Below are 26,156 nucleotides of genomic sequence, written 5' to 3' on the forward strand. Positions count from 1 at the left end.
TGGCCTGCCACCAGTTACCCAACATCTCTGGGCCCCTTTCCTCCTCAGTAGAAAGTATAGTTACTATGACGATAGTAACTATAGCCCTGAACTCTTGGTGTTATGAGGATTCAACGAGTTAATATAAGTAAAGCACTTAGAACATTGCCTGGCTCATAGTTAGCACTCATCGAAATGTTAACTATTACTCTTTACCTATTCTGGGAGGCAAAGAATCCTCTTGTATATCCACAGCACAACTAGATACCTTACCTGCTGCTTTCAAGGCCATTGCTATGTATCATATAGAGCAATGTGTGATGGCCTCAACTTGGAGCTATGCATTGCCCCGCCACATTAATAATAACAGACATGACTTATTGAGCACTTACTAAGTTTCAGGCCCTGCCCTAAACACTCCACATACATTATTTCCTTTAATGCTCACTAGAAACCTAAGAGGTGGATGCTGTTGTTTTCCTCACCTACCCCATCAAGGCACAGAGAGATTAAATAACTATGTAATGTAAAATATAAGTGAGCTTTGTGCAAGGGGTAATTGTCATGGGTTGGGACAATAAAGGAATGCTCTATGGAGGAGACAGAACGCTGATTTTGGATCACATAGATCCATAGATCATTCAGATAAGCAAAGGGGAAGAGGAGGGAGAAATCCAAGTAGAGGAAATCAAGGAAATGGAAGGTGGAAATGAGCCTGGCGTGTGTAAAGGGAAAAGACTGTCCTGATTGGTCCAGAGGCCAATGATGGAGAAAGATAGGAACTCAGGCTGATAGCATTATCCTTCCCACCTCACAGATTGAGCAATTGAGCCTTGGTCCTGGAACAGCCACCAAAATCCAAAAGTAACAATCTTTTGTTTTTCTGCCCTAGTCTATCCACTTTAGATGATCATGCTTTCTAAATCATCCCTCCGGGCTCCCCCCACCATGGGCTCCATGGCCACATGATAGACCCTCAGTTTCCAAGGCCAAAATCTCACCCCCACTGAGATTTAGCAAGGTGTGTAGGCCAGGTCAGGAGAGTAAGCCTTGTGAAGTCTGAGCCAAAGTGGATCTATTCCCTACCTTAGGATCCAAAAGCAATTCAAATCCATGCCAGAACCTTACCCCACCCCCATTCCTGCCCTCATTTAAATTCCTTGCTTTGCTGCTGACCATGACTCTTGGGTTTTGCCCCAGGTGGGGAGAGCCTTTAAAGAAACTAATATTTATTTTTGCCACAAAAGCTTGTGAGTCTCTCAGCCATGTCAGACTGTTGGTGGAATCAGGAGAAAGGAGTAAGGAGAGTTGGATTTCTAAGGAAGCAGCTACAGCCAGAACAAATTTTTCCAGGCCAGGAAGGGTTAATGCAGCACAGTATTTTATATTGCAAGCAAAATACCAATGAAAAGAAAAGCTTCTCCTCTCCCTCCCTCCCTGCCTCCCTCCCTGCCTCCCTCCCTCTCTTTCTTCCTTCTTTTCTTCCTTCCTTCCTTTCTTCCCTTCCTTCACCTTCAAAAATGAGGACATTGCAAACAGGAAGAAAAGAGATTGTCCACCTTCATATCACCCCACCCTGCCCTCCCCCACCCCTAACACTTGACAGTTGGAGGCCCATTCTCTTGGAGTGTCGAATCCCATCTTGACAAGAATGAGAGGCCAGGCAGTATGTGAGAATTCTATCTTCTCCCTTGAGCCTGAAATGCATGCCCAGATGTTGCTATGGTAACTCGCTAGTACTCAGACTCCCATCTACACAAGCATGATGCCTCTCTAGTGACCACCGGTTCCCTAGCTTTTATATTTGTTTCACCTTTTCTGGACGTAAATAACATGCTGGAGCCTTAGCAGATCACAGGCTAGTCTGGGAAACAAATGTACCACCAGTAAACACAAAGGGAAAAAGAGTAGGCTAAAACTGGTCTGTAAGGTGGAAGACTGGGTTTTATGTGAAACTGCATTAGTGGGCTACGTAACTTAGCAAGATGCTTCACCTCTCATGACCTCATAGTCTCTTCCTAGTATGGGGGGTGGGGGACGTGGACTAGCTGATTTCCAAAGGCTTTTCTCTTCCCAAAATGATTCCGTGCATATCTTTAATATGCACAGAAATGTCAGTGGTAACTGTTTATAGAGCATCAGCTGGCATCCTGAGAATTTTTAAAAGAGGCTATTTAATGAGAGGCCTGTGAAAGGAGTGGGAGAAAGGAAGTAAATGGTGGGTTGGGGATGGCTGAGAGTAGGAGACAGATTGTAACTTTCTACCTCCCAGTTTGGTGGGAGAACACTCAGAGTCAAATACAAGTGGGAAATGGAACCACCCTTTCATTCCTCTGTCCTTTGTACCTTCTGGTAGGTGGTGTCCCTCACTTTACTCAATCTCCCAAATTTCTAGATTACAGGAACTCAGTCTCACTTTCTTGCCTTTATGTGGTCCGCTTTCCCCATCTGAACTCCATATAATCTCTACCAACCAAATCCTACATATATGCAAAGTTTAACTTAAGCTCCATCACCTCCATGAAGGCTCTCCATAGCTCTCTTAGGCTATAGAGATCACTCACGCTTCGGAATGTGTATGGCTCTTGGGTTGTCACCTCCTAAATCTTATCATAGACTGCTCTCTCATTTTAGCTACCCTTATTTTTATAGTTTTAAATACGCTTCCGTTTTAAAATTTCATTACTTTCATATTGATTTTAAGTATGGAGAGATGCAAAGAAGAAAACAAGAATGAACCATAATCTTCCCCTTTCTAACACTGTTGACTTTTTTTTGTAAAAGTAATACCCATATAAAGGTTAGAAAATTCAAACTATGGAAAGGTACCAAATGAAAAGCAAAATTCTTTCCCAACCATCCCTAGTCTCTTTCCCCAAGTTAACTATAAAATATTACATATGGTATTGTCCATAAAAAAAAAAGAAAGCAACATATACCAGCATACATATGTATATCTATATTACAGAGCATTATCCTTTATCCTAAACCCTTGAGGCCAGAAGTATGTTGGAATTCAAAATTTTTAAGATTGTAACATGGTGAGATAGTGCTTGTGACATTTCACATGTCACTCCCACAGTGGGGTTTGGGAGAGCAAAGACAGATTAGACATGTTCAATATTAATCAAACACATTAAAATTTGTCACACTATTTTGAGATAAATGAAGATTACAAATAGCCACATGTCAGTTAATATCAGGTTTTTCCCCAAATGAATTTGTGCCAGGTTTTGGGGAAAAAAAAGTGTTCTGTTTTCAGAGGTTTTAGGATTAAGGAAGAGCAGATAAGGGATTGTCTTTGTATTCATATTCTCTCTCTCTCTCTCTCTCTCTCTCTCTCTCTCTCTCTCTCTCTCTCTCTCTCTCACACACACACACACACACACACACACACACACACACACAGGGGGTACTATATACATACTGTTCTGCCCTTGCTTCCCTTTCTCCTGAATAACTTATATTAGGGAATTTTTAACGTCAGCCAATACAGATCTAACTTTTTCTTTTTGCTATCCCCCAATATTCCAATGTATGGTTGCACCAATATTTACTTATCAAGTCCCCTACTGGTTGACATTTTGGTAATATCCAGGTTCTGGGTTTTGGTTTTGATTAGTTTTGTGTGGGTATTTCGGGTTTATTTATTTATTTATTTATTTGCAATTACAAAGTTGCAGGGAATATCCTTCTTTATACTTTTTGGTGAACTTTTGCATTCTATCTGCTGTAGGGGATATCCTTACCAATAGAATTTGGTAAACTTTTATGTGTTTGGATCTTGTCTTTTTGGATAAGTTGCAAGCTCCAAAGAACAGAGTTTGTCTCTTTAAGTTCTTTGTTATCCACCTCAGAGCTTTGACATATAGTGCTAGTAAATGTTTGTTAAATGAGTAAAAATAATAAAGATAATGAAAAAAATAAGATTATGAAAACCCTTATGAAGGTCCTCATATAGATCTTAAAAATCAGACAAAAATATGTAGCAAGAGCTTAAAAATAGCATAACCATTCGACCCTGTAGTGCACCTCCTAGTTATATTTTTCCTAAGGAAAGAATTTTAAACGTATATATTTATGAATAAAAATATCAGTTGGAACAGTATTCATAATAGCAAAACCTTTGAGAATGTCTAAATGCTCAACCCTGCTGGTTTGCAAAATGCTTGTTTGCAAAATGATATAGAGAAAATTTTAAGATCAAGTGGGGAAAAAAAGCAAGGTAGAAATTATATATACAATTCTCAATTATCTAGAGGTGTTTTAAAGGCACTGTAATAAAACTGAACTAAAGCATGAACAGTGGCTGCATCTAGACAGAGGAATAATCAGGAATGTTTTTCATCTGCTTTATAACACTTTTCTGTACCATGCTTGTTATATTTCTACAGTGAGCTTGTATTGTTTTGATAATTAGAACCAAGATTTTTTTTAAGTTAGCTAGAAGGAAAGTATCTTAGTCTATTTGGGCTGCTATAACAAAATACCATAGACTGGGTAGCTTTTAAACAACAGAAATGTATTTCTCACAGTTCTGGGGGCTGGGTAGTACAAGATTAAGGGGCTGGCAGATTCAGTGTCTGGTGAGGGTCTACTTTCAAGTTCAATAGACAGTGCCTTCTCTCTGTGTCTTTCTCCACATGGTGGAAGGGATGAGGGCTCTCTCTGAGGCCACTTTTATAAGGCACTAATCCTATTCATGAGTGCTCCACCCTCATGACCTTATCACTTCCCAAGGGCTTCACTTCCTAATACCATCACATTGGGGAGTTAGGATTTCAACATATGAATTTTGGGGGGACACACACATTCACTCTAAATCAGGAAGTATTCTCATTTTCATCTCCACATGGAAGTGAGGGGACATCTTTTGGTACTTGCTCATATGTTCCTCCACCTGGTACCCTAGTGAATTCTCACAGGGTCCCTAGGATGCATTGCTAGCCATAAGGTATGTTCTGTCATGTACCCATTTTATAAACTCCAGCCCAGGTTGAATCATGCCTTCCTCAGAAAGTCTTCTCCCCATCCCTGGCTCCACACATACCTACCCTTTGGACTCATTCTAGTTCAAATTAGTTAGGTTGACTACTTAATCATTTTAACAGCTTTTCATTCTTGGTATATTTTTCATAAGGGTTGGCTGGTCTCTCTCTCTCTCTCTCACTCTCGCTCTCTTGGATGTTTGCCCACTTGAAGTCCCCTAAGATCTGGGGAAGAGTCATGCCATTTATCAGAAGGAGGAAAGCCAAAGAAGTTAACAAGAGAGGCTGCTTGATTTGGGTCGTTGTCTGGCTCCACCTTTCTTCTGCCTGATTGGCTTCAGATGGATATCTTTTTCTGGGTTCCTTATTCTTGCCTTACCTTTGGGACTTCATAGAGAGTGGAGTCTGTTTATAAAGCCAGGTCTGAGTAGTATCCCACCTCTATCCATCCAAAATTATGTTCCCAAGCCAGTCTTGCCTTTCTTATAGCCATGACCATATTTTCCCAGCTGATATGCATGATTACATGTTCTAACTGGGGAAAGGAGGCCTCTCATCTACATGCCACCTACCATGTGAAACACATTGATTCTTGGGACTTCCCTGTGGTCCAGTGGTTGACTCCGTGCTTCCACTTCAGGGGGCGCCGGTTCGATCCCTGGTCGGGAAACTAATATCCCACATGCCACCCCGTGGCCAAAAAAAAAAAAAAAAAAAAGATATCTGGCTCCACCACAGATGCTGCAGGGTTTGGGGGTGAGGACTGGACATGAAAATGAGGAGAGAAGTCTAGAATGCCCCTCTGCTGCCTTATCTATGTGACTTCTCTTGTGACCTTACACACCGGTGACCACTCTATTCTTGGAGCTCTCCACACTTTCTCCTCCATCTCTGGCCTGTTTTACTATTTCTTTCTGTGGCTCCTCTTGTTCTCTCATCCATTATCTCTCTCCCATTAACCCGGGGTTCTCTCTCCTGTTGCCACTCTTTCAGGCACCTGGGTAGATAAAGGGGTCACTGAATTTACCCTTGGCTCTGTTGTTCTCGCAGCATCCTTCAGATTCTACCCAGAGAGGGATAGGTTCTAGAAGGAGTTGGAAGCCCTACTTAAGCCTCTGACCTAAGCTATGTACTCCAACCCAACTTTCCTAGAGAACCATGTATTGAATTTTCAGCTTTTCTATTAAAGTGATGTTTTGTCCTCCATTTGGCTACTGTTTTTTGCAAATCTTTCCCTTGGGAATCTCATGAGGGGAAAGGGCTGATTGGCAGCGAAGAATTTCAACATTTCCATGTACTATAGACAAATACCACCTAAATGCAAGCAAAATTTCAGCCCAATTCCCAACAGAAACCTTTTCTCTTGGTTCTCTTTTTTCCTCTCAGTCTGTTCTATCCCAGGCTCCATTACGAACCCTTCTTCTTGTGTCACCCTTTACATGCTGCTGTGACCCCAGATTCTTTCTTTGTTCCTTTTCTCTTCACACTGTATACACTCTTCTTGATGAATCAAAAAATCTTTATCTCTAGTCTAGATTTCTCTCCTGAGCTTCAGACCCATATATTCATCTGCCTGCTGGTCATCTTAGCTTGGCTACCCCAAAGGCACCTCAAATCAACAGGTCCCAAAATAAATCAATTATCTCTACTCCCTCCCTTCAAACCTTCTTCTCTCCCTATGTACTCTTACTGCATGGCACCTCTGTTCTCCAAGACACCCAGGTCAGGAACCTGGGAGTCATCTTAGATTCCTCCCACTATACCTCCCTCACCCCATTCAATCACTCACTCTGTCCTATGAATGTCACCTCCTAATTATCCCTGAGATCCACCCCTCCTCTCCATTCTTATTTCTACTATTTGCCCTGGTTTAGGCACTCATTATTACTCATCAAAAAAGAAAAAAAGCAACTATGGGAACAATCTGCTTCAAGTCTACCCCTTTCAATCCATCCACCAGACTGCCAGAGTGATTTTTCTAAATTGCAGAGCAGGTTGTGTCCCTTTCCTGCTTTAAAACCTATAACTCTGCAGAAAGTCAAGTCTAAATCCCTGTGTGTGGCATGTAAGACTCCGTATGATGTGACTTCTGCTTTGCACACTCTTCTTCAAATACATCCTGCCCTAGTTGTCTTGAGCACCTTGCATTCCTCAACTCCAAACACATCAAGCTATTTCTGACCTTCGTGCCTTTGCCTAGAATGCCCTTCCCCATACTACCCTCCCCCCAACAAATCCTGAAGCACAGCTTGTCAGAGCTTTGCTAGGTGACAAGCTAGCTAACATCTGATAGACATTCGCACTGAGATGGCTGGTGGCTACTTCTTGTCAAAAAATAATACTAGTAATAGACAATACATATATAGTGCTTACCATGTGACAGGCATTCTGCTAAGTGTTTTCTTATATTAACACAGGTAATCTTCATGACAGCTCTATGAGATAGGTACTACAATAATCCTCATGTTCTAGATGAAAATACTATGGGTCTAAATCACAGTCACAACAGCTCGTGGGTGGTAGAGATTCAAACTCAGGCATTCTGGCTCCAGAGTGTGTGCTCTTGACCACAGCTCTCTTGGTGTCACATTTCCATAATTCTGTCACCACTTTGGGGAAGGCAGTATGGGCTCTTCAGCCAGAACTTGTTTCAAATCGAAGCTCTGCCACTTACTCGCCATTTGACCTTGAACAAGTGAATTAACCTCTCTGATTCTCAGCTTCCTCTCTGTAAAATAAGGATAGTTATTGTAAACGTTAAATGAGATAAGCAATATTTGCGAATGCGTAGAACAGAACTTGATACATATTAAGTCTTTAATAAATACTACCATTGTTGATTGTTATAGTGAATAAAAACAATGTCTCTAATGGTGATTTCAGATATCAAAGAGAAGGGAATATAGAAAAGTGGTTAAGAAAAGGACTTTGACTTCTAGCTCTGCCTCTTGATAACTGAGTGATCTTAGGCAAATTATGTAATCTTTCTGTGTCTCAGTTTCTTCATCTATTAAATGGGATAATAATAGTATCTATTTCTTAAAATTATTTTGAAGATGAAATGAGTTAATAGATGTAAAACTTTTAGAACAGTGCCTACATAACTGTTGGGTTATGATTCCCTTGAGGCCCTTGCCTCTTCTGCCCATGTGTATGGACCACCCTATATGCATCTTTGTTTTGGTAACATCTGTGCCAGATGGCTACTGTTTTTTTAAAAATCATTAGTGTCCTTCGTAGAGAATGGACTTGAGGACACGGGGAGGGGGAAGGGTAAGATGGAACAAAGTGAGAGAGTGGCATGGACATATACACACTACCAAATGTAAAATAGATAGCTAGTGGGAAGCAGCCTCATAGCACAGGGAGATCAGCTCTGTGCTTTGTGACCACCTAGAGGGGTGGGGGGAGAGTGGGAGGGAGATGCAAGAGGGAGGGGATATGGGGATATATGTATATGTATAGCTGATTCACTTTGGTATACAGCAGCAACTAACACAGCAATGTAAAGCAATTATACTCCAATAAAGATGTTAAAAAATCATTAGTGTCCTTAAAGGCAGAGAATTGACTTTTTCAATATATCCCCAAAGCCAGTATAGTCTCTGGAGCATGGTCTGATGAGTCAATGAATAAATGAATGAATGGGTCTGAAGAAAAACATGAATAAATAAACAGAAGAATGAAAAATTGGGTTGACGTTCTGGGGCTGATATAATATCAGCAGGTTGGACCAATTTTTCTGACCAAACAGTAGAATGGAAAATTCCTTCCTGCCCACTCTGGGGACTTAATGAATATTTAATAAATGGCACTTAAATAGCAACATGCAAATGGCATATTCCATTTCATTTAGCTCAATGTGCTGCCTCATAGTCCTTCATTTGAAAGAAAACATGACAGATCATTCATTTTGCCTTACATATAAAGCATCAGAACGAAAAAGCTTCCTTTTTTCAAATCATGGCAGCCTGAGGGTCTGCAACTGATCTAGCTAAGGAAAGCTGAGGTTGGCTTTTGTGGATATGTCCACCTGTTAATTTTGGAGGCCCTCAAAGGCAAGGGTTTTCAATCCTGACTGTGCATCAGAGTAACTTGGGAGTTTATTAAATATGCAGATACCCAGGTCCTTTAACAGAACTACTCAATCATATCCTCCGGGAACAGAGGTCCAGGGCCTTGCACTTTTAAAAATCTCTAAAGCAGTGCCTTAAGGGTAGTCAAGATTGACCAGTAGATGTCACTGAATCCTTCCTAGGCTCTATCACCTACCTGCCCTGTTGTCTTAACCTTTACATACTTACTTGGAAAACTGTCTACAGCAAGTAGCCCTGACCATATCCCAGAGGCATCCATAGCTCAGGTCACATGGACCATGAGAGAGAACAAGGGCCCTGTCATACATAGCATCTGGAAACCAAATGTTTTCCTGGGCAGCTTGGTAGAACAAGCTTGGTGAAGCCTGTGCAGGAAGCAGTCCCCAAGCCTGTGGTTTTTCATTCCATCTTGATGCATTGACTGCTAAAGTGATATAGTCTGAAGGAGCCACTGTTCCTTTGGGTGCCTGGAAATAAATAGATCTGTTAAATGGAGCACAGAATCAGAAGCAGCAATTTTGTTTTCTTTAAAAATGAAAGAAAAAGAAAAAGAGTTTAATTTGTAAATCGACTTCAATTTTTAATATTTCTAGTTCTAAAGAAACAAGGGGGGGGGGGGTGGAAAGCACAGCAAAAGAAGGTGCAGAAATAATCCCATCTGCTACAGAAGGCCTCTACAGAACTTGACCACTAAAAAAAGAAACAGACTGTTCCTTGCTTCAACAACTCAGCCTCTCAGGGTTCAATCGAGACAGTTGTACCACAAAAGGATTCAGGGATTTGCTCAGAAATGTGACTTTAGTTTAAAACACAAACGACCCCCTGCTGGAAAACAGTTGTGGTGCTCCTTGTCTGGGAAGGCGGGCACCACTCATTCACACACCACACACCACTGCTTCCCATGTTTAGGGGCCTCAGATCAGGGTGGAGTTTCCTCTTGATTTGTAGCCCTTCCCTCCATGGCCGCTGTGTGCACATCTGCATGTGCCTGAAGTGTGTTGGCAAGTATCTTAGTCAGCACGGACTACCAAATACCATAGCAAATACCATAGACTGGGTGGCTTCAACAGCAGACTTTTATTTTCTCACAGTTCTGGAGTCTGGGGAGTCCAAGAGCAAGGTTCAGCCGGGTTTAGTTTCTGGTGAGAGCTCTCCTCCTAGCTTGCGGACAGCCCCCTTCTCACTGTGTGCTCACATGGCCTCTCCTCAGTGTTCGCCCATGGGAAGAGACATTTCTCTCTCTTCCTCTTTTTGTAAAGCCACAAATTTGATCAGATTAGGATCCCATTCTTATGACCTCATTCAACTTGAATTGCTTCCTAAAAGTCCTATCGCCAAACATTGGGGGTTAGGGTTTTAACATATGAATTTGGGGATGGCGGGGGACACAATTCAGTCCATAGCAAGAAGGCAGTGTAGGAAAACTGCAAAGAGACACCTAGACCGGCCTGCAAGCACCTTCTGGAAAGGCTCAACCGGGAAAGAAAAGCACATATCAGATGAGGGAAGGAGCCCAAACTCAACTGACACCAAGCTGGTCAGTCTGCACTCCCCAAATCCCACCCTACCCCCCACACACCACCCTGTGGCCATCCCTGATGGCCAGATGTGTACACTCTGCCAAGGCGTATCGGCTTTAACCCCCATTTCAACAGGGACCCCGGCCAGAGCACTTATACTCTCTAAGGCTCAATTATTCTCCCTCTAAGGAGAAGGGGAAGTTGGATATATTGGGTACCAATTATCAGCATGATAAGTAAGAAAAATGAATACTAACCAGGTTTCACAAGAGCAGAGACATGAAAGGCTTGCATAATGATGATCATAATTGCATTTGTAGAGTGTGGTTTACTTTGACCAAGTACATTCTGGTACGTTACCTATTTGATCAAAGTAAGTCAGGAGTTATTAGTCCCATTTGACAGAAGAGGAAACAAGTACAAATGACCTATGACAGTGCCCAAGGTCACAGACCAAGTTGAAACCGATACTGCGCTCTTAAAGAATGTAAGCAGTCGTTGATAAATTAACAGGGCCACACTGGCCCCCTGGGCACCAAAGTGCTGTTATGAGGACAGCACCACACAATTTAACACTGAATTTCTTTCCTATTCTTTCATATACATTTATCTGGTCTCCTTGAATTGTGAGTTTCTCAAAATCAGAGACCTAGGTTTGTATATTATCAAATTGCCCATAAGGCTTAGCACAGGGCTGGGCCAAGAGAATGAAATCATTGAAAATACTTAACTGTTGGTATAGCACTTTACAGTTTGCAAAGTGCTCTCACATATACTATTTTATTTCATCTTTATGACAACCTCCAGAATATCACTTTAGGAAAAGTCATTTTGTCTTCTCATTCTCATGATGCTTATTTTAATGCATTCATTTTATGAAATATTCACTGAGAACTTACCATTATTTTTATTATGAATAACTAACACTGATTGAGCACCTACTGTGTAACAGGCATTGAACCAGGCACTGGGCCTAATGCTGAGAATACAAAAATAAATCACGTGTCCCCACCCTGAAGGAGTCTCCTGAATAAATAAATAATGCCGTTTGATGAATGCCTGTTAGTGATCATTTGGCTTCTGAACTGTACTGCTCTAATGATGAGGATCTAATTATCTTCTAAGTAGCTTATCTCATTTTATTTTCCAGATAGTTCTGGTACAAAGCTCTTCCTTACCTTGTATCTCCTTTGCTTGCACCTCTTTGCTCTTAGACCTAGCCCTGGGGCCACACAATATAAATTTTCCTTTTCACTTGACAAACTTCCAAATATTTGAAGGCACCTGGTATCATCAGCCACCCCATCCTAAGCTTCCCTGTCTCTGGCTCTGCCTGCCCTGGCTCTCCGACAGCTGGGCCCACTGATTTACCCCCAAGGACTCAGCCCTTTCCCAGTTTCCAGAGCAACAGACGCTTGAGGCCAGAAGCACTCAAGTGGCCAGCCTGAGCCTCCTCCATTCCAAATTCCAATCACTGAGGCTCTGCATTAGGGCACTCTCCTCATTCTGTTAGTTTCTGAATCCCAGCTTCTTCCCCACCTGTGCCCTAGTTTGTAAAGCAAGAGATGAACCTGCAGCTTGAGCACTTTAATTAAAGGGGAGGAGGAACTGATAAGGGAAAAGAGGGGATTTCGTGGGTGGACCAAAGTGCTTGAGGAGATAAGGATGAAGTCCAGAGCAAAGGTGGAGATGATGGGATTGATCTTGATCTGGAAGAAGGATGCCTTATCCACAGAGACTGAAGGAAAATGGTGAGCTGAGCGGAGCTGTCGATAAGTCTGCTGTTGGAGAGGGCTGGGAGTTGAAATTGATCCTGAGGCTGATTTTGACCTGGTTAACACCAACATGGTGACATCACCTGTTAAAGCTGAAGTGCTTTCTGAGTGGGCAGGGGTAGTCCTTTACCTATTGTTATATATTTTCTTCCAGATTCAGTGAGATATAATTGACATACAGCACTGTGTAAGTTTAAGGTGTACAACATAATGATTTCACTTACATACATCATGAAACGATTACCACAATAGGTTTAGTGAACATCCATCTTTTCATACAGATACAACATTAAAGAAATAGAAAAAATTGTTTTCCTTGTGATGAGAACTCTTTGGATTTCCTCTCTTAACAACTTTCATATATAACACACAGCAGTGTTCATTATCTTTATCAGGTTGCACAATACATCCCTATACCTATTGTTATATATTTTTAATAATAACCTTGGGTTCCCAAATGAAAACTCTGCTTTCACACTGAAGTGGGAGTTGAGGCTATCTGTGAGGGAGGGAGGCAGGCGTGTAATTGCAGGCTTCGGGAGAAGAGTGCTATGTGTGGAATACTTCCTGAGGGGAACAGGAAACTGGCCGAGGGCAAAAACAAGTTCTCAGCTGGAATTCGAGCCTCTGGCTGTGTAGTGGCACCAATTTTTCTTTATCTTTTCATTATCTTTCTTCAGCAACCACAACAGCTCAGATACAGGAATGGAGAATGCAGTTTCATTCATTCATTCATTTATCCAAAAAAAAAAAATTTAGTGAGCACCTACTTTATATCAGGCAGTATTCTAGGCTCTGAGGATATAATAATGAACAAAAATAGGGTCATTTACAGTATCAATATGTCTGCATAGGTCAGCATTTTCCCTTTCACTTCCTGGAAATTATGCAAGAACAACAAGGAGAATGGAAAAAAACTCTCCAAGCTCCACTTATCTACCAAGACAGATATAATCTCCAGACTCCAAACTGCAGCTGCCGAAAGTATTTGAGATAGGGGAGGAATGGGAAGAAGGCATGGGAAGTGAAGAAGCACTGAGAGTGTAGAAAGAACACAGAAGACCTTAGGAAGCTTCAACAAAAGTATACTTCCTGAAGGTGACCGGTACATCCTGAGGTATGAAAGCTAATTCCCTAGTTGGCAACAACAGGTCCAAGGACTAGGATGAGTACAGCAGGGGCAGATATCCTCCTAGACTACGTTTGACTCAGAGAAGCTGACAAAATGAGACTAGAGAAAGAACCTCACAGAGGAGCCATATTTGCTGTAAGATATCCATCTCTTTGCCTGCAGGGGATAGAGCTTTGGGGTAGTGAAACATGGAAGGCTACTCTGGCCCATTTTCCATCCCTGGAATCTCCTGCAAATAGCTGAGACAGGATAATCCAAATCATTCAAGGATGGATAATAAAAAGGGAACTGACATAGTATTGATAAAAGTATATTATCTGGGCTTCCCTGGTGGCACAGTGGTTAAGAATCCGCCTGCCAATGCAGGGGACATGGATTCGAGCCCTGGTCTGGGAAGATCCCACATGCCGTGGAGCAACTAAGCCTGTGCGCCACAACTACTGAGCCTGTGTTCTAGAGCCCGCGTGCCACAACTACTGAGCCCGTGTGCCACAACTACTGAAACCCACGTGCCTAGAGCCCATGCTCCACAACAAGAGAAGCCACCGCAATGAGAAGGCCACACACCGCAATGAAGAGTATCCCCCACTTGACTCAACTAAAGCCTGCATGCAGCAATTAAGACCCAATGCAGCCAAAAATAAATAAATTTAGTTTTAAAAAAGTATATTGTCAATATTATGACATAGTATGAGTGTGTTTCATGTTTGGTAATTGCAATCATTGTTGCTTTTGTTGTGGTCATCCATGGACAATGCTTGGTGTCAGTCTATTTATCTCTTGTAAAAATAAAATACAGTGTGTGTGTGTAAAAAAAAATAAAAAATAAAAAAAAATAAAGTAAAATCTAACTGGTGGCTACACTAAAAAAAAAAAAAAGTATATTATCTTTTAAAAGGTGGAAATGTGCAACAAAAACAAAACACCATAAACAATTTTGCCACTGAGTAGATGAAAATTGTTTCCAAAAATTCCTCCATATATTTAAAAAACAATGAGGTAACCAACTCTCTGAATGAAGAACACAAAACAGAGATGAACAAATTCTGGAAGAGATAGTGATATAACAGAAGGTGAAACTAGCAGAACTCAAGGGAAGTGATCAGATTCTGGGTATATTTTGAAGATGGAACTGATGGGATTTACTGATGGCTTGGATGTGGGATATGAATTCCAATGCCCTAGGAGAGTTCCTAGCAATGGGTTCACATGGTAGTGTGTTTCTATAATATTTACAAACATAGGAGAGCTTAACCTTTTGGTTAAATTTGGTTAAGACTGCTATGATTGTCAATTTTATGTGCCAACTTGCCTATGGTGGCCAGTTGTTTGGTCAAACACCAGTCTAGATGTTGCTATGAAGATATTTTTTTAGATGTGATTAACACTGAAATCAGTAGACTGTGTAAATCAGATTGCCCTTCATTATACGGGTAGTTCCCACCAATCAGTTGAAGGCCTTAAGAGCAAAGACTGAAGTTTCCCAGAGTAAAAGCAGCTCTGCCTCAATATTTCAAACTTGTTAACTTCTCAGTCTTTCTCTTTCTCTCTCTCTCTCTCCCCCTCCCTCCCTCTCTCCCCTCCCTTGTATTTTACTTTTTTGGAGAACCCTGACTCGTATAACTGCTATCTCATTCCACTCTCATTTCCCTCCCTTACACTTTCTCTCATGTTTGAGATCCAGCAAAGGGGAAGTTCAGCGGGAGATATATTTAGTTTGTGTTCAGTGACATATTTATGTGGTTTGCAGTCAGTCCTGTGTATAGATAAATCATTACTAAACCATCCTGGTAAAGGAATGACTTCCAGAAATACCTCCAGTGCTCACTCTGCTGACTTATCCAGCATGGTAATACAAAGGTGCAAAGCCAGAGGTCTTATCACTGTATGAATGCATCTTACGGTCCTTGGCACTGAAAGTGTGTGGGTACTGAAATAAGGTTTGAAATGTATGGATTCAGAAGCTAATCTGAGGAAAATTTCTTCAATCCCCTGGTGTGCAAAATGGTGTGCAGAGTATTCGGTTCTCACTAATGCCTGAAAACAGAGGAAGTTTTCTTCTGTCAGAAATGTACTCAATAATACAATGTATACAACTATGCACAGTACTTTTATTTATTCTGCGATGGGAGTTGCATAAAATATAATTTATCAGAATTCTTCTGTGTATAGAGCACAAACCTGAATCAGTTCTACAAGTATCAGTTCTACTTCAAGTGTGTGAAGTTGCATGCTTCAGCTTTCCAACTATCAATAATAATACATTTTGATCAACTATGCTAGTGGAAAGAGTAAATTATCTTCCTATTCTCTAGATAGGAAACGATATTACAAAACCACTGTTATATGAAGAAGCCAACAAAAATATAAAGCCAAGAGTGTAGGAAAAAAGTATTATAGAGGTGTGTTGGGCAGTTAATTCATAAAAAAAATATTGCGTTGGTTTTCTTTTTTATTGTTATGTATGTGGTATTTGTCAGCTTTTAAAATTTTGTAGTTAGTTGTGATTTCTCATTCTAAATAAGTACTTTAATATCTGGTTGTGTATTTATAATTAAAAAAAAATTCTCTTTCGTAAAGAGGGCCTCCAAGCTGTCTAAGTTTCACAATTCACAAGATGTGGATTAGCCCCTGGGTGTGAGAGAAAGAAAAGAGTTTTAAAAGATACATTTGTTTTTGCTTTTTGGATCTTTTAACTTTGCTTGTTGGGAAGAATACATATGTTACATTTTTGTCACAGAACTAGTTTTTAACACCTAGCAGGTTACAAAAATTTTATTTCCCTTTCCCCTTTTCCTAGCTCTAGTTAGTTCCATGGGTATCACGGTGGCTCAGCAAATGCCATCCTTCTCTTGGCCGTCTACGGCAACATGACACACGCCTTGATTACTTCCCCTTTTACCCTCTCTTGTTTGTGTGACTCAGCCCCCTACAACTGGATAGATGTGAATTACCATAGACTCATGGCTTGAAAGAAATGTAAACTATCCTTCCTTCCCTCTGTTTTGATCTTCTCAGATTTTTCTGGGAAATTTATTTTTGTGGATGTGTCTTCTTTGGAAAATGACATGTATAGTAGGAGAACGAAGTAGGTATAGCCAAGATGGGGGAATAAAATGTCAAGTGTGGGCAGAACCAGTGGGAAAAAAAAATTGAAGTTTGATTAACAGATTTTAGGCCTGTAGAATATTTTCAATATATTTAGAATTTAAAGTCTTTTATCTGTGCCACATAGCCAATTTTGGATCCATGTGAGAGAATTTATAACCTGGGAGGTAGTATTTAGTCTTACGGAATCAAGGAATAGAAGAATCAAAAGGGACATTAGAGATTGTAATCCAGTGACTTTATATTATAGGATAGTCATTGGAGCTAAATGTGCTAACCAAGATCATAAATATGTTGGTGGTTGTCTCAAGGACTAGAAACCATGTAAACCAATAACAAAAGCAACCAACATGTCTTGTTTGATCAGAGCAGTGAATCCAACCACTTAAGAGTTATATCTGGGGAGAATAGGCAGCTATTTCACCATAGGTACTAAGGGTGAATGAAGAAAATAAAATGGCTGCCTACTGAAGTAAGGATGTGTGTGATAGCTAATGTTCAAACTGGACTTTGAGGAACTGAAGAGGGGAAGGGAAGTAAGATAAATGCCAGGAAATCTTCAGCCAATGTTTCTCAAAGTTCTGTAGTCTCAGGACAAACTACATCAAAGTCTCCTGGGAAGCTTGTTAAATTGCAAATTCCTGCGTCTTATGCTAGAACTACAGGGTCAGTTCTCTGGGGGCAAAGCCAGGGAGTGTGCATTGAATAAACGCCTGCCTGAGGTGATTCTGATACAGATTGTTTGGAGAGGACTTCAAGAAGTACTCTTCTAGATTAGTATCAGAGAAAATAATGATGCCATAGCAGTAGTGTCCTATAAGCATAAGAAAAAGAAGGTACTCAGAATAAAGCATGATAATCATTCTACTGGAATAAGAGTCCAAGATAGCTGCGTTTTAGTTTCACAACCATCAACTGTAAAATTTGGGGTTAGTTGTTTAACTCTCACGGTCTCATTTTATTCACTTTGCAATGGAAGCTTTTGAAAGATTTTAAGCGGGGGAGTGACATGAATTATATTTGTTGCTGAAAAAATATAAATATTTGTGCTAAACAGATAAGAGAGTAGAACAAGAGCAGGCATGGCAGATCAGTTAATATGCTATTGAAATAGTCTAGGGAAAGATAATGATAGCTTAAAATAGGTTGCTGACAGTAGAGTTGGAGAGCAGTGAATGGGTTTTGTTATTTATTTTGTTAGGATCAGTGATGGATCGTATGTCAGCTATGAAGGAGAGGGAGGTGTCAAGGATGACTCATGAGTTCCTGGCTTGTGATGAATGATTGACATTTTAAGGGGTATGAATGATTTGAGGGTTCAGGTGATCGAGCGTGAGGTTCAGATCAGGTAGGTCAAGGCTAAAAGCCTACGAGGAAATGGGGACGTCAGAGGACTTTGCAGTCTCTCAGAAGTCAAAGGGCAGATAAAGTAGGAGTAGGAGAACTGGGAGGGTGGGAGACTGTGGCCAGAGAGTGGGGTACTGGTGTCTGTGATTTCTGCGGTGGAGCGGTTCTGCGTGATGCCAAGGTCTGTGTTAGCCATGGGCACAGAGGACTCAGGTGGAATGGATGTGGGGGGTCTGTGGAGCTGGAGAGGGCAACGAGCTAACGGGCCAGGGCGCTAACTGGGCCTTTGAGCCTGGAGAGGACAACTGTGATTGGGGGCCAAAATCATCGTCGCACTTAGGATAGTGACCAAATTGTTAGATGAGAGTAAACAAGGACCAGCTGGATGACAGGGACTTTAAAGGAGCCAGAGCTTTTTATACGAGTGGCAGAGAAATAACAGCTTAGAACCTGCACTGGGAAGCCTTTAAAGAAAATACCTTCCCCTTTGATATGTGAATTGTGGGAAAATGAACTCCTCCATTTTTGAGACTTTAAGTTGCAGTTTAAGGCAGGAGTTGTGGTATCAAACAAACAAGTTTTGCAAGCAACAAAGCACAAATGTGATATCATTTTGTTTGGTTGGTGAGTTCTACGTTTTGGTTCCAGGAGTAGCACTTTAAATTTTTCACTATTAAAAATTTCATCTTTACGCATACAAAAATATTTTTGGAAGAAATGCTATGATGTCTGGGATGTGCTTCAAAATAACATAGGATGGATGGGTGGGAGCTAAAAATGAAGCAAGATTTGGCCTGTGTTGAGAATTGCTGAAGCCCAGTAATGGTGACATGGAAGTGCCTTGCACTGTTCTGTTTTGTGCAAGTTTGAATTTTTCTTTGATAAAAGTTAAATAAACCACTTCATCTTTATAGATCCAGCCTATCGTTTTGACTTGCATTTTTTATATGCTCACTTTGTGAAGCTCTCTTATCCCCTCTCCATGAGGTTCACAGGGATAACTATTTATCCCCATTTTACTGATAAACTTCTCTGATCCTGTTAAGGGATTTGTCCAAAGGTAAACATCTGTTAAGCGGCAGATTTAGGACTAGAACTCCATGTTCTTTTGACGTCTGGACCAGTATGTTCTACCACCTACTTGAGTGAGTTTTTAAGTTTCCATTAAGAGGTTGTTAAAATTTAGAGTAGTTATCTAGGGACTTTGATCTTGGAAACAGTCTTCATTTGGTTGCAGGTCTGACAAAGTGAGATTGCCTTTGCACATGCTATTTCTTTTGCATGGAATGTTTGTTCCCATCCCCTAGTTCACCAGGTTAACACCTGTGCATCCTTCAAAGCTCAATTTAGTTTTTCCCACACACATACACTCTCTGTTCCATTCCAACACTCATTCCCTCCTTTGCCTCGTACATAATGGCAACATCTAATATGGAGTTATTCAACAACTCCCACCAACTAAAACCATTGATAGAGGCAATAGGCTAATGAAAAAACATGAGAGCCAAAATAAATACCCTGGACTTGGCCAGATTGTGTATCTGAGGAGTGAGTACTTGGATGTGGTATGAAATTTTGGTGCTCTGGAGAACATTTCTCTTTTTGGAAACTAAGTCCTGTCATTCAGGTGTCTTCACTCAAATACCACAGTGATTGCCAGTCAATGTGGAAGCTATTCTAAGACCAAATGACTTACACTTTTTTCCTCCAATAAAACCTTCCTTCAGGATCAGATGGAGGTGGAGAAGGTGAGAAGCAAGAGGTGTTTTTTCCTGCAATGTGTAACTCATACAGACTGAGCAGATCGCTTATCATGGCAGGGGAGGCCCACAGGATGGGAGGTGCAGTACCACAGAGATAAGAAGATTGGTTATAACACTGGATAATATATAGAAATGCTCCTACGATGTGATCTTTGTCACTTTTGAAGGAATGCTTGCTTTTTCTCTCCACAAGTGACTGCTCGTTAAGAACTAGGTACAATATATTTCTGAAAGAAATGCTTCACAAAGCTTTGTAAGAAGGTGTGGTTAACTTAATGCTGTCTTCTTTGTCCTGAAAAACAGGAGTGGGCTTTCACACGTACAGTTTTCAAAGCACTCATCATAAATATGGAGGGAATTTAGCCCAATTTAATAAAAAAAAATCAAATTTAGAATGGAACGAATTCTATACCCTCTCCCTATCCATTCTGCAACACCCATCAAGCCCAATTTCACTGTGAAAAGTGTCATTTCAAAGCCTGTGGGGATCTTATCCTCCCGGGTCAGGCTGGGACTCAGTGGTAAACAGGAGGCACAGAGAGGGCAGTGTAAAGGCAGCTTTAACATTTTCAGTGAAAAGAGCCAACTTGTTTGTGGTTTTGATTTGCTTTTAATAACAAGCTCCCTCAACCAAAACTGATGAATTGGCATAAGAACAAGGGTACAAAAGGAACATCAAGGGGCCTTCCAAAATGCTAACCAAAGGATGAATTCTCTGCTTTGGGTGGCCATCATTTTATCCCTTGGAACCAGGAGATAAAAAGATGCAAAGCTTTTAATATATGCTGCCCGAGTATATAAAGGAACTGATTAGACCATGTGGCCCGTGGTGGTGTTGTCTTAATACTTTATAATCACATTCCATACTTTAAGCAAATGCAAATTCTGCCACATGCTGCCCTTGAAAGGCCATTTCACTGCATACTGAATTGAAAGTAATCACTGACACAGCGTAAATAAAGCCTCTGTTGGGTAAACACCAAAGCATTTTCCACACAGTATTGCATTTTAAAATAGCTAAGTTTATTGTCAGTGAAAAGATAGGCACAAAGTGGATTCAAACCTGCTTAACTTTATTGGAACTAGCTCAGTCAATTACAGAATGGGGTCTCAATCATTATGGGGCCACATACATTTTAAACCAAAGGTGATCCCTGTCTAGCCATCTGCCAACCCCAGCTATCCATTTTACAAACACATGCCATCAATCACAAGGGAGGCCAGAAGGAGGTTTGATGGCTCCATCGTTGCTACCGGAAAAAAATAAACAAACTCCCAACACTTGTCCAACTGATGATGGATGGTACTTGGAAGCTATATTTCCAAGGATCATGGCGGGCTAAAATTGGTGGCAATTAGCCCATAGCTGATGCCTTCCTTTGAAAACATGTTCAGTAAGAATGCACACATTTTAAGTAACACATTCCATATGTGAATGAGCAATTGAGATAACAGGAGATGGTATGGCTAACAGACATGAGAATATCATTTATAAAAGTTAGTGCATATGTATACACTTGAAGCTGCCGCATTATGAGTGTTTAGGCTCTTCATAAAAAGTAGTCTGCACAATCAGTTTGTTCCATTTTCCAACTGGTGTCCCCAACCCAACTGTGTAACAAGAAAAAGAATGCACGACGGGGCTCTCGGTGTGTTTCCTATGGCAGATGACGGCAGATATTTCAGGTTCCTGCTATCCTGTCATCCTGAAGCTCAAAAGCAGCATTGAGAATAAATCCTTCATTAAAACAGCAATCAAGATACATGATCTTAAAAGACAGCTCAAGCTAGTTTTATTTAATAAAAAAAATTAATAGGAATTTTATATCAAGTAAAGTTTGTTCTAATGAAGTTTTTCTGTACATGGGACATTGGTGTACGACTGACTTAGAAGGTCCCCAGAGACCACCAGGCAGTACAAGTTAAGACAACAAGGTCACCCTCCTGTCCTGAGGTGCCAGTAAAATGCATAGATAGATGGGAGTCCAGACAGATCCCCCAAATGTTATTACATCCACACAATCATGATAAGGTGGCTAACTTGAGATTTCTCCCAGAAACCTGAATTTTTTAAATGACACCTATTAGAGATTTTCTGAAAAGGCTGGATCTATCCTCCTCGTAAACATAATACACTGACATGGACTTCTTCCACCTCTTAGATGTTCCATATTATTTTAGCAAATTACCTGCGATAAAAAATTGAGCCAAAAGGAACTGCCTCTGGTGTGAGGGGGCAGAGAAGTTGTGGAAAGTTCAAAATAGTAGTTGGCCGAGAACTTCCTCCTTTCCCCAAAATATATGAGTCTAAAGAGATGGCTGCCCCACAGTGTGGAATGTATGACATTTGTCACCTTACAGAATGTGATTAAAACGATGGCTCCCAGAGCTAGCAGAAATTCTGGCAATGTGTCATAACCATGAAAGGAGTAGATGAAAGGTTTCTTTTTATTTATTTTTTATTTATTTGAATAGAAAGTAGCAGTCCTGAAGTTTGCTACTTGTTGCTCCTACTATCTGAAGGATTTTTTTCCCCTGTGACTATAGGGTAGTATGAGTATTAGCACAACTGCACTTTTAATTTCTATTTGGGATTCACTTGATGACTGAGGACTCGTGTAGGATGATCACTTCATTCTTTGAAAATGTCAAGACTGGCTGAAAAATCACATCACCTTCCCTCCTGTCTCTCCCTCACCACATACAAAATAATTCCTTTTAGGAATGACCAAAAAAATATTGTTAAATATACCATTCCTACACTCGCAGAGGAACCCTGTAAGATGATCCGAGATAGCCAATCCCATAGCAAGAAAAGTGAGGTTGATTTCTTAGGGGGATGTTTGTTTCATGTGACTCAGTGTTGAAATAAGGATCAGGAAAGGGAAAACCTTGCAAAAGGCACTGCAGGAGAGAGGCAAGATAGGAATTCAAAACCTTGGACAAATTACTCAAGCCAGGGACATTTTCCAAAATGCATGTGCCCTGGGCCGTGTCAGTGTCTTTTCTTAAAATGGGGCTTTTTGTATATAAGCGTTTCCCAAATTAAGCATGGTAATCGGCAGAGTGGAAAGCTGTGTTGTGTGATCTTGAAAAAGTCACTTAACCTCTCCAGGTCTCAGATTCCTCATTACTAAAATGAGGGGGTATGGCTATATTGCTAAAGTTCCTTCCAGCCACTATGCCTCACAATGTAATATATCAGGCCTACTCTTCTATGAATTTGGTTTCTAACTAACACATCCCCAAACCTCTACCCCCCCACCCTTACCTAATACCCCCCACTCCCCTCACCCCCCCAATACCCCTGAAAACTGATCTTAATGACACTGTCTATGGATTTGTCACCTTAATGAAAGGCAGAGAGGCGACACAGGGCAGAGACCTGTGGCAATAGGCAGCCCTTCTGTGTCCCTGGAGGCAGACCTAAGGCAAAGCTTGGAGCCATGGCCTCCTTGGTCCCTGCCCACATGTGCGTTTCCTGCTGCTCTCCAAAGGTATTCCAAGATGGAGTCACTGGCAGTGAGAAGAGGTAGCTGAGGGTACTGCTGCAGCCCCCCTCTCCCCTGACTGCAGCATAGTACTTTGGGCTTCTGATGCTATTCCCTTGGAGGTGATAGTCATATATGCCTTTTAAGACGTATGCTAAGAATTTGGGAAAACAACATGAGTTATTTCAAAGTAGTCACCAGAAATTCAAAGCATTCAACCTGTCAACAAAAACGCTTCCTCATTTTGCAAACGATTGGCAATTTGAGACTGGTGACACAGCCAGTGAGTTTGTGCTGGAGAAGAAATAAACACCAAGCAGGTTGGTCTCGGGAAAGGCAAGCGAGCTATGTTCCTGGCTACACACAGACCACACAAGTCTGCATACAGCACCTCATGCAACTCTCCATCAAGGCCTCGGATGGTCTAACTCCCTACGAGAGAAGAAGTTGTACATCACTCAGCTAATTTACTCTCCTAGCATCTGAAAGCAATATATTAATTATCCAAATGCATAAATTACTCCACAGTATATATATGAATGTATGAACCTCCACGAGGGAACCAAAAGAATCCACTTCCAAAGCACCACTGAAATAAAGATAAACACAATCTCCTGGCCCAGGGTAGCTGGGAAATTGGGAGGGAAAATTAGCTCCAGCACCCTTCCACACCCCAATACTCCCTACCTTTTCTCCAGTTTACATAGCTCTTAAAACTATTCCCTTTCATGCGCCCGAGGCGAGAGCTCTCTCTGGATGCTGCCTAGATGGAAACTATACAAAACAGCACACACCCAAATCCTCTCTGACTTCGACTTCTGAACTACATGTTACACACTGTCTTCCAAACATACTGTGCTCTTCGGTAAAAGAATGATCCAGAATATGGAAATGCTAAACAAATTTCAGCACATTGAAAACATTGATGTATATCCAGCTATTAACAGTCCCAGAATTTGTATAAATCCAAACAATAAACTTTAGAGCACATTCTGATTGATCTGGCTTTAGAGGTACTCTCTAAGTGTACCAGAACAGACTGGAGTTCATATGGTATTACCTAAGTACTATGTTGTTTCAATAAAAAGTCCCTTTAAAAAACATCCCCCCACCCAACCCTTGTCCTCACCCTCAAAATAAGAACAAACAAAAGGGAAAAATGATTAAAAGCATTCTTGCTGATAAACTGCAGCTGTTGGTTAGGCCATTTAGATGAGATATTCCACCATCTCGGCATCAGGCTCTTGTCCCAGGATCTGAATGGGAGCTTTTCTTTCCAGAGTACTGGAGTGGAAAACAGGGCCATCTAAATGGAAATAAGGGGTTAGAAAACACTTAGGGACAAGGCGAGAACTCAAATTTTAGAAGTGGCTTTAGAGCCCCCACTAAGCCCATGGCAAAGTGACATTGGCCCACTACACTCCCCATCTTGTTCACCTGAGCATTTACTTTTACTGGGAAATTGACCTTGACTCATCCCCGTTCTATCCTGGAGAAGTCATTTGCAGACTCTCTGCCCTTATCTCCTCTGATTAATCCGCTTTAGAACTTGAAAAGCCCTGCCCATATGACCAGCTGTGCCTAAACAGCAGGCCAACCACCCAACCTGTCACTGAGGGCAGAACCCAGGGCTACCTGATCCAGAGAATTATTATTACCTGTCTTATCTGGATTGCAGCTCAAACCTGGTATAGACAAACGACGTGGTCCAGACCCGGCAGCTGGACTTGCAGGAGCCTCAGCCTGAGCCAAAGCTGGAGTTGGAGCTGGAGCTGGAGGAGCAGCTGCAGCCGGAGCTGGAGCTGGTGCCTGAGTCTGAGCTGGAGCAGAAGCCTGAGCCGCTGCTGAAGCCGGAACTGGAGTTGGAGCCGGAGCTGGAACCGGAGCCGGGGCAGCTGGAGCAAGCTGAACCGCAGCAGCAGCAGCGGCAGCGGCAGCAGGAGCAACAACAGCAGCAGCAACAGCAGCGGCAGCAGCTGGAGAAACAGCGGCAGCAAGAGCAGCAGCAGCGGTCGCCGGAGACGGGGCGGCGGCGGCGGCGGTGGCGGCGGTGGGCGCGGCAGCAGCGACAGCCACTGGAGCAGCAGCTACCATGGTGGTGGTGTTGGTGGCAGCGGTGGCGGTGTTGGTGGCGGCGGTGGCAGTGATGGCGGCAGCAGTGGCGGCAGCGGCAACTGGAGCAGGAACAGAGATGGGAGCGACAGCTGCGGTTTTGTTGGGTTCCGTTCCCCGTTCTGTTTGCGTGCTGCAGTCCCGGCTGCCTGTCTTGGAGTGAGCTGACAGTAGCGGAGTCGAGGGCGGCACAGGCGAGGGGGTGGAAGGGACAGACTCGGCACGGTAGTCTCCACCCAGGAGGATACCTACAAAGGAGAGAGGGAAGGAGCTTAGAAAACTACAGGCTATTCCAATATAGACATCTGATTACCTCTTCTTCCTTGCAGGAGGTTCAGGAGGAATAGGGATGGTCCCCAATTCTCTACTTTTGCCTCCAGTGAACCCAGGAATCAGTTTGTCAGGCACCTCCCACCGTGGCTAAAAGCTTCTTTCAGACTTGGCAGATCCCTTCTGGTTCTCATTCTCTAATCCCCCAGCGAAACGTATTAAACCTTTAAGTGTCCTGGGTATCTGTTCTGATTTATTTTTCCAATGGTGATTGATTTCCAACGAGCTGTCAGAATGCTTCTACTTGGTTCCACTTATAACCAACACCAGCCATTACCAAACAGCTGGAAAGGATCAGGGAAAGAAGTCTGTGGTCGCAGAGGAGTGTGATAGTAATTGTGTGATCTAAGGTTCTAACCATGACCAGGGTCCCCCAAATACCTACTCTAACCAAAGGACACTGCAAGTGTCAGAGGACCAAGAAAGGTATTAGAAGCAACAAAGAGAGCTAAAATACAAATATATATAGCTTGTTTCCTCAGGCTCCAAAAATGTGCCTCGTGGTATCCACAAT

General features: G+C 41.9%; 1 protein-coding gene across 2 annotated transcripts in view; it reads right to left on the reverse strand.

Moving 5' to 3' along the window:
• Positions 1 to 23,009: 23,009 nt before the first annotated feature.
• AMOT (angiomotin) overlaps positions 23,010 to 26,156 on the reverse strand; it is a 60,283-nt gene continuing 57,136 nt past the window's right edge. For both annotated transcript variants that reach the window (XM_059910720.1, XM_059910721.1), the window contains exons 13-14: positions 24,859 to 25,560; positions 23,010 to 24,506 (exon numbers count right to left, since the gene is read on the reverse strand). In XM_059910720.1, the coding sequence (XP_059766703.1) occupies positions 24,409 to 24,506; positions 24,859 to 25,560 (800 nt within the window). In that variant the 3' untranslated portion in view covers positions 23,010 to 24,408. The remainder of the gene's footprint in view (positions 24,507 to 24,858; positions 25,561 to 26,156) is intronic.

Source organism: Balaenoptera ricei, chromosome X (genome assembly GCF_028023285.1).
Source record: "Balaenoptera ricei isolate mBalRic1 chromosome X, mBalRic1.hap2, whole genome shotgun sequence".
NCBI classification, from domain to species: domain Eukaryota; kingdom Metazoa; phylum Chordata; class Mammalia; order Artiodactyla; family Balaenopteridae; genus Balaenoptera; species Balaenoptera ricei.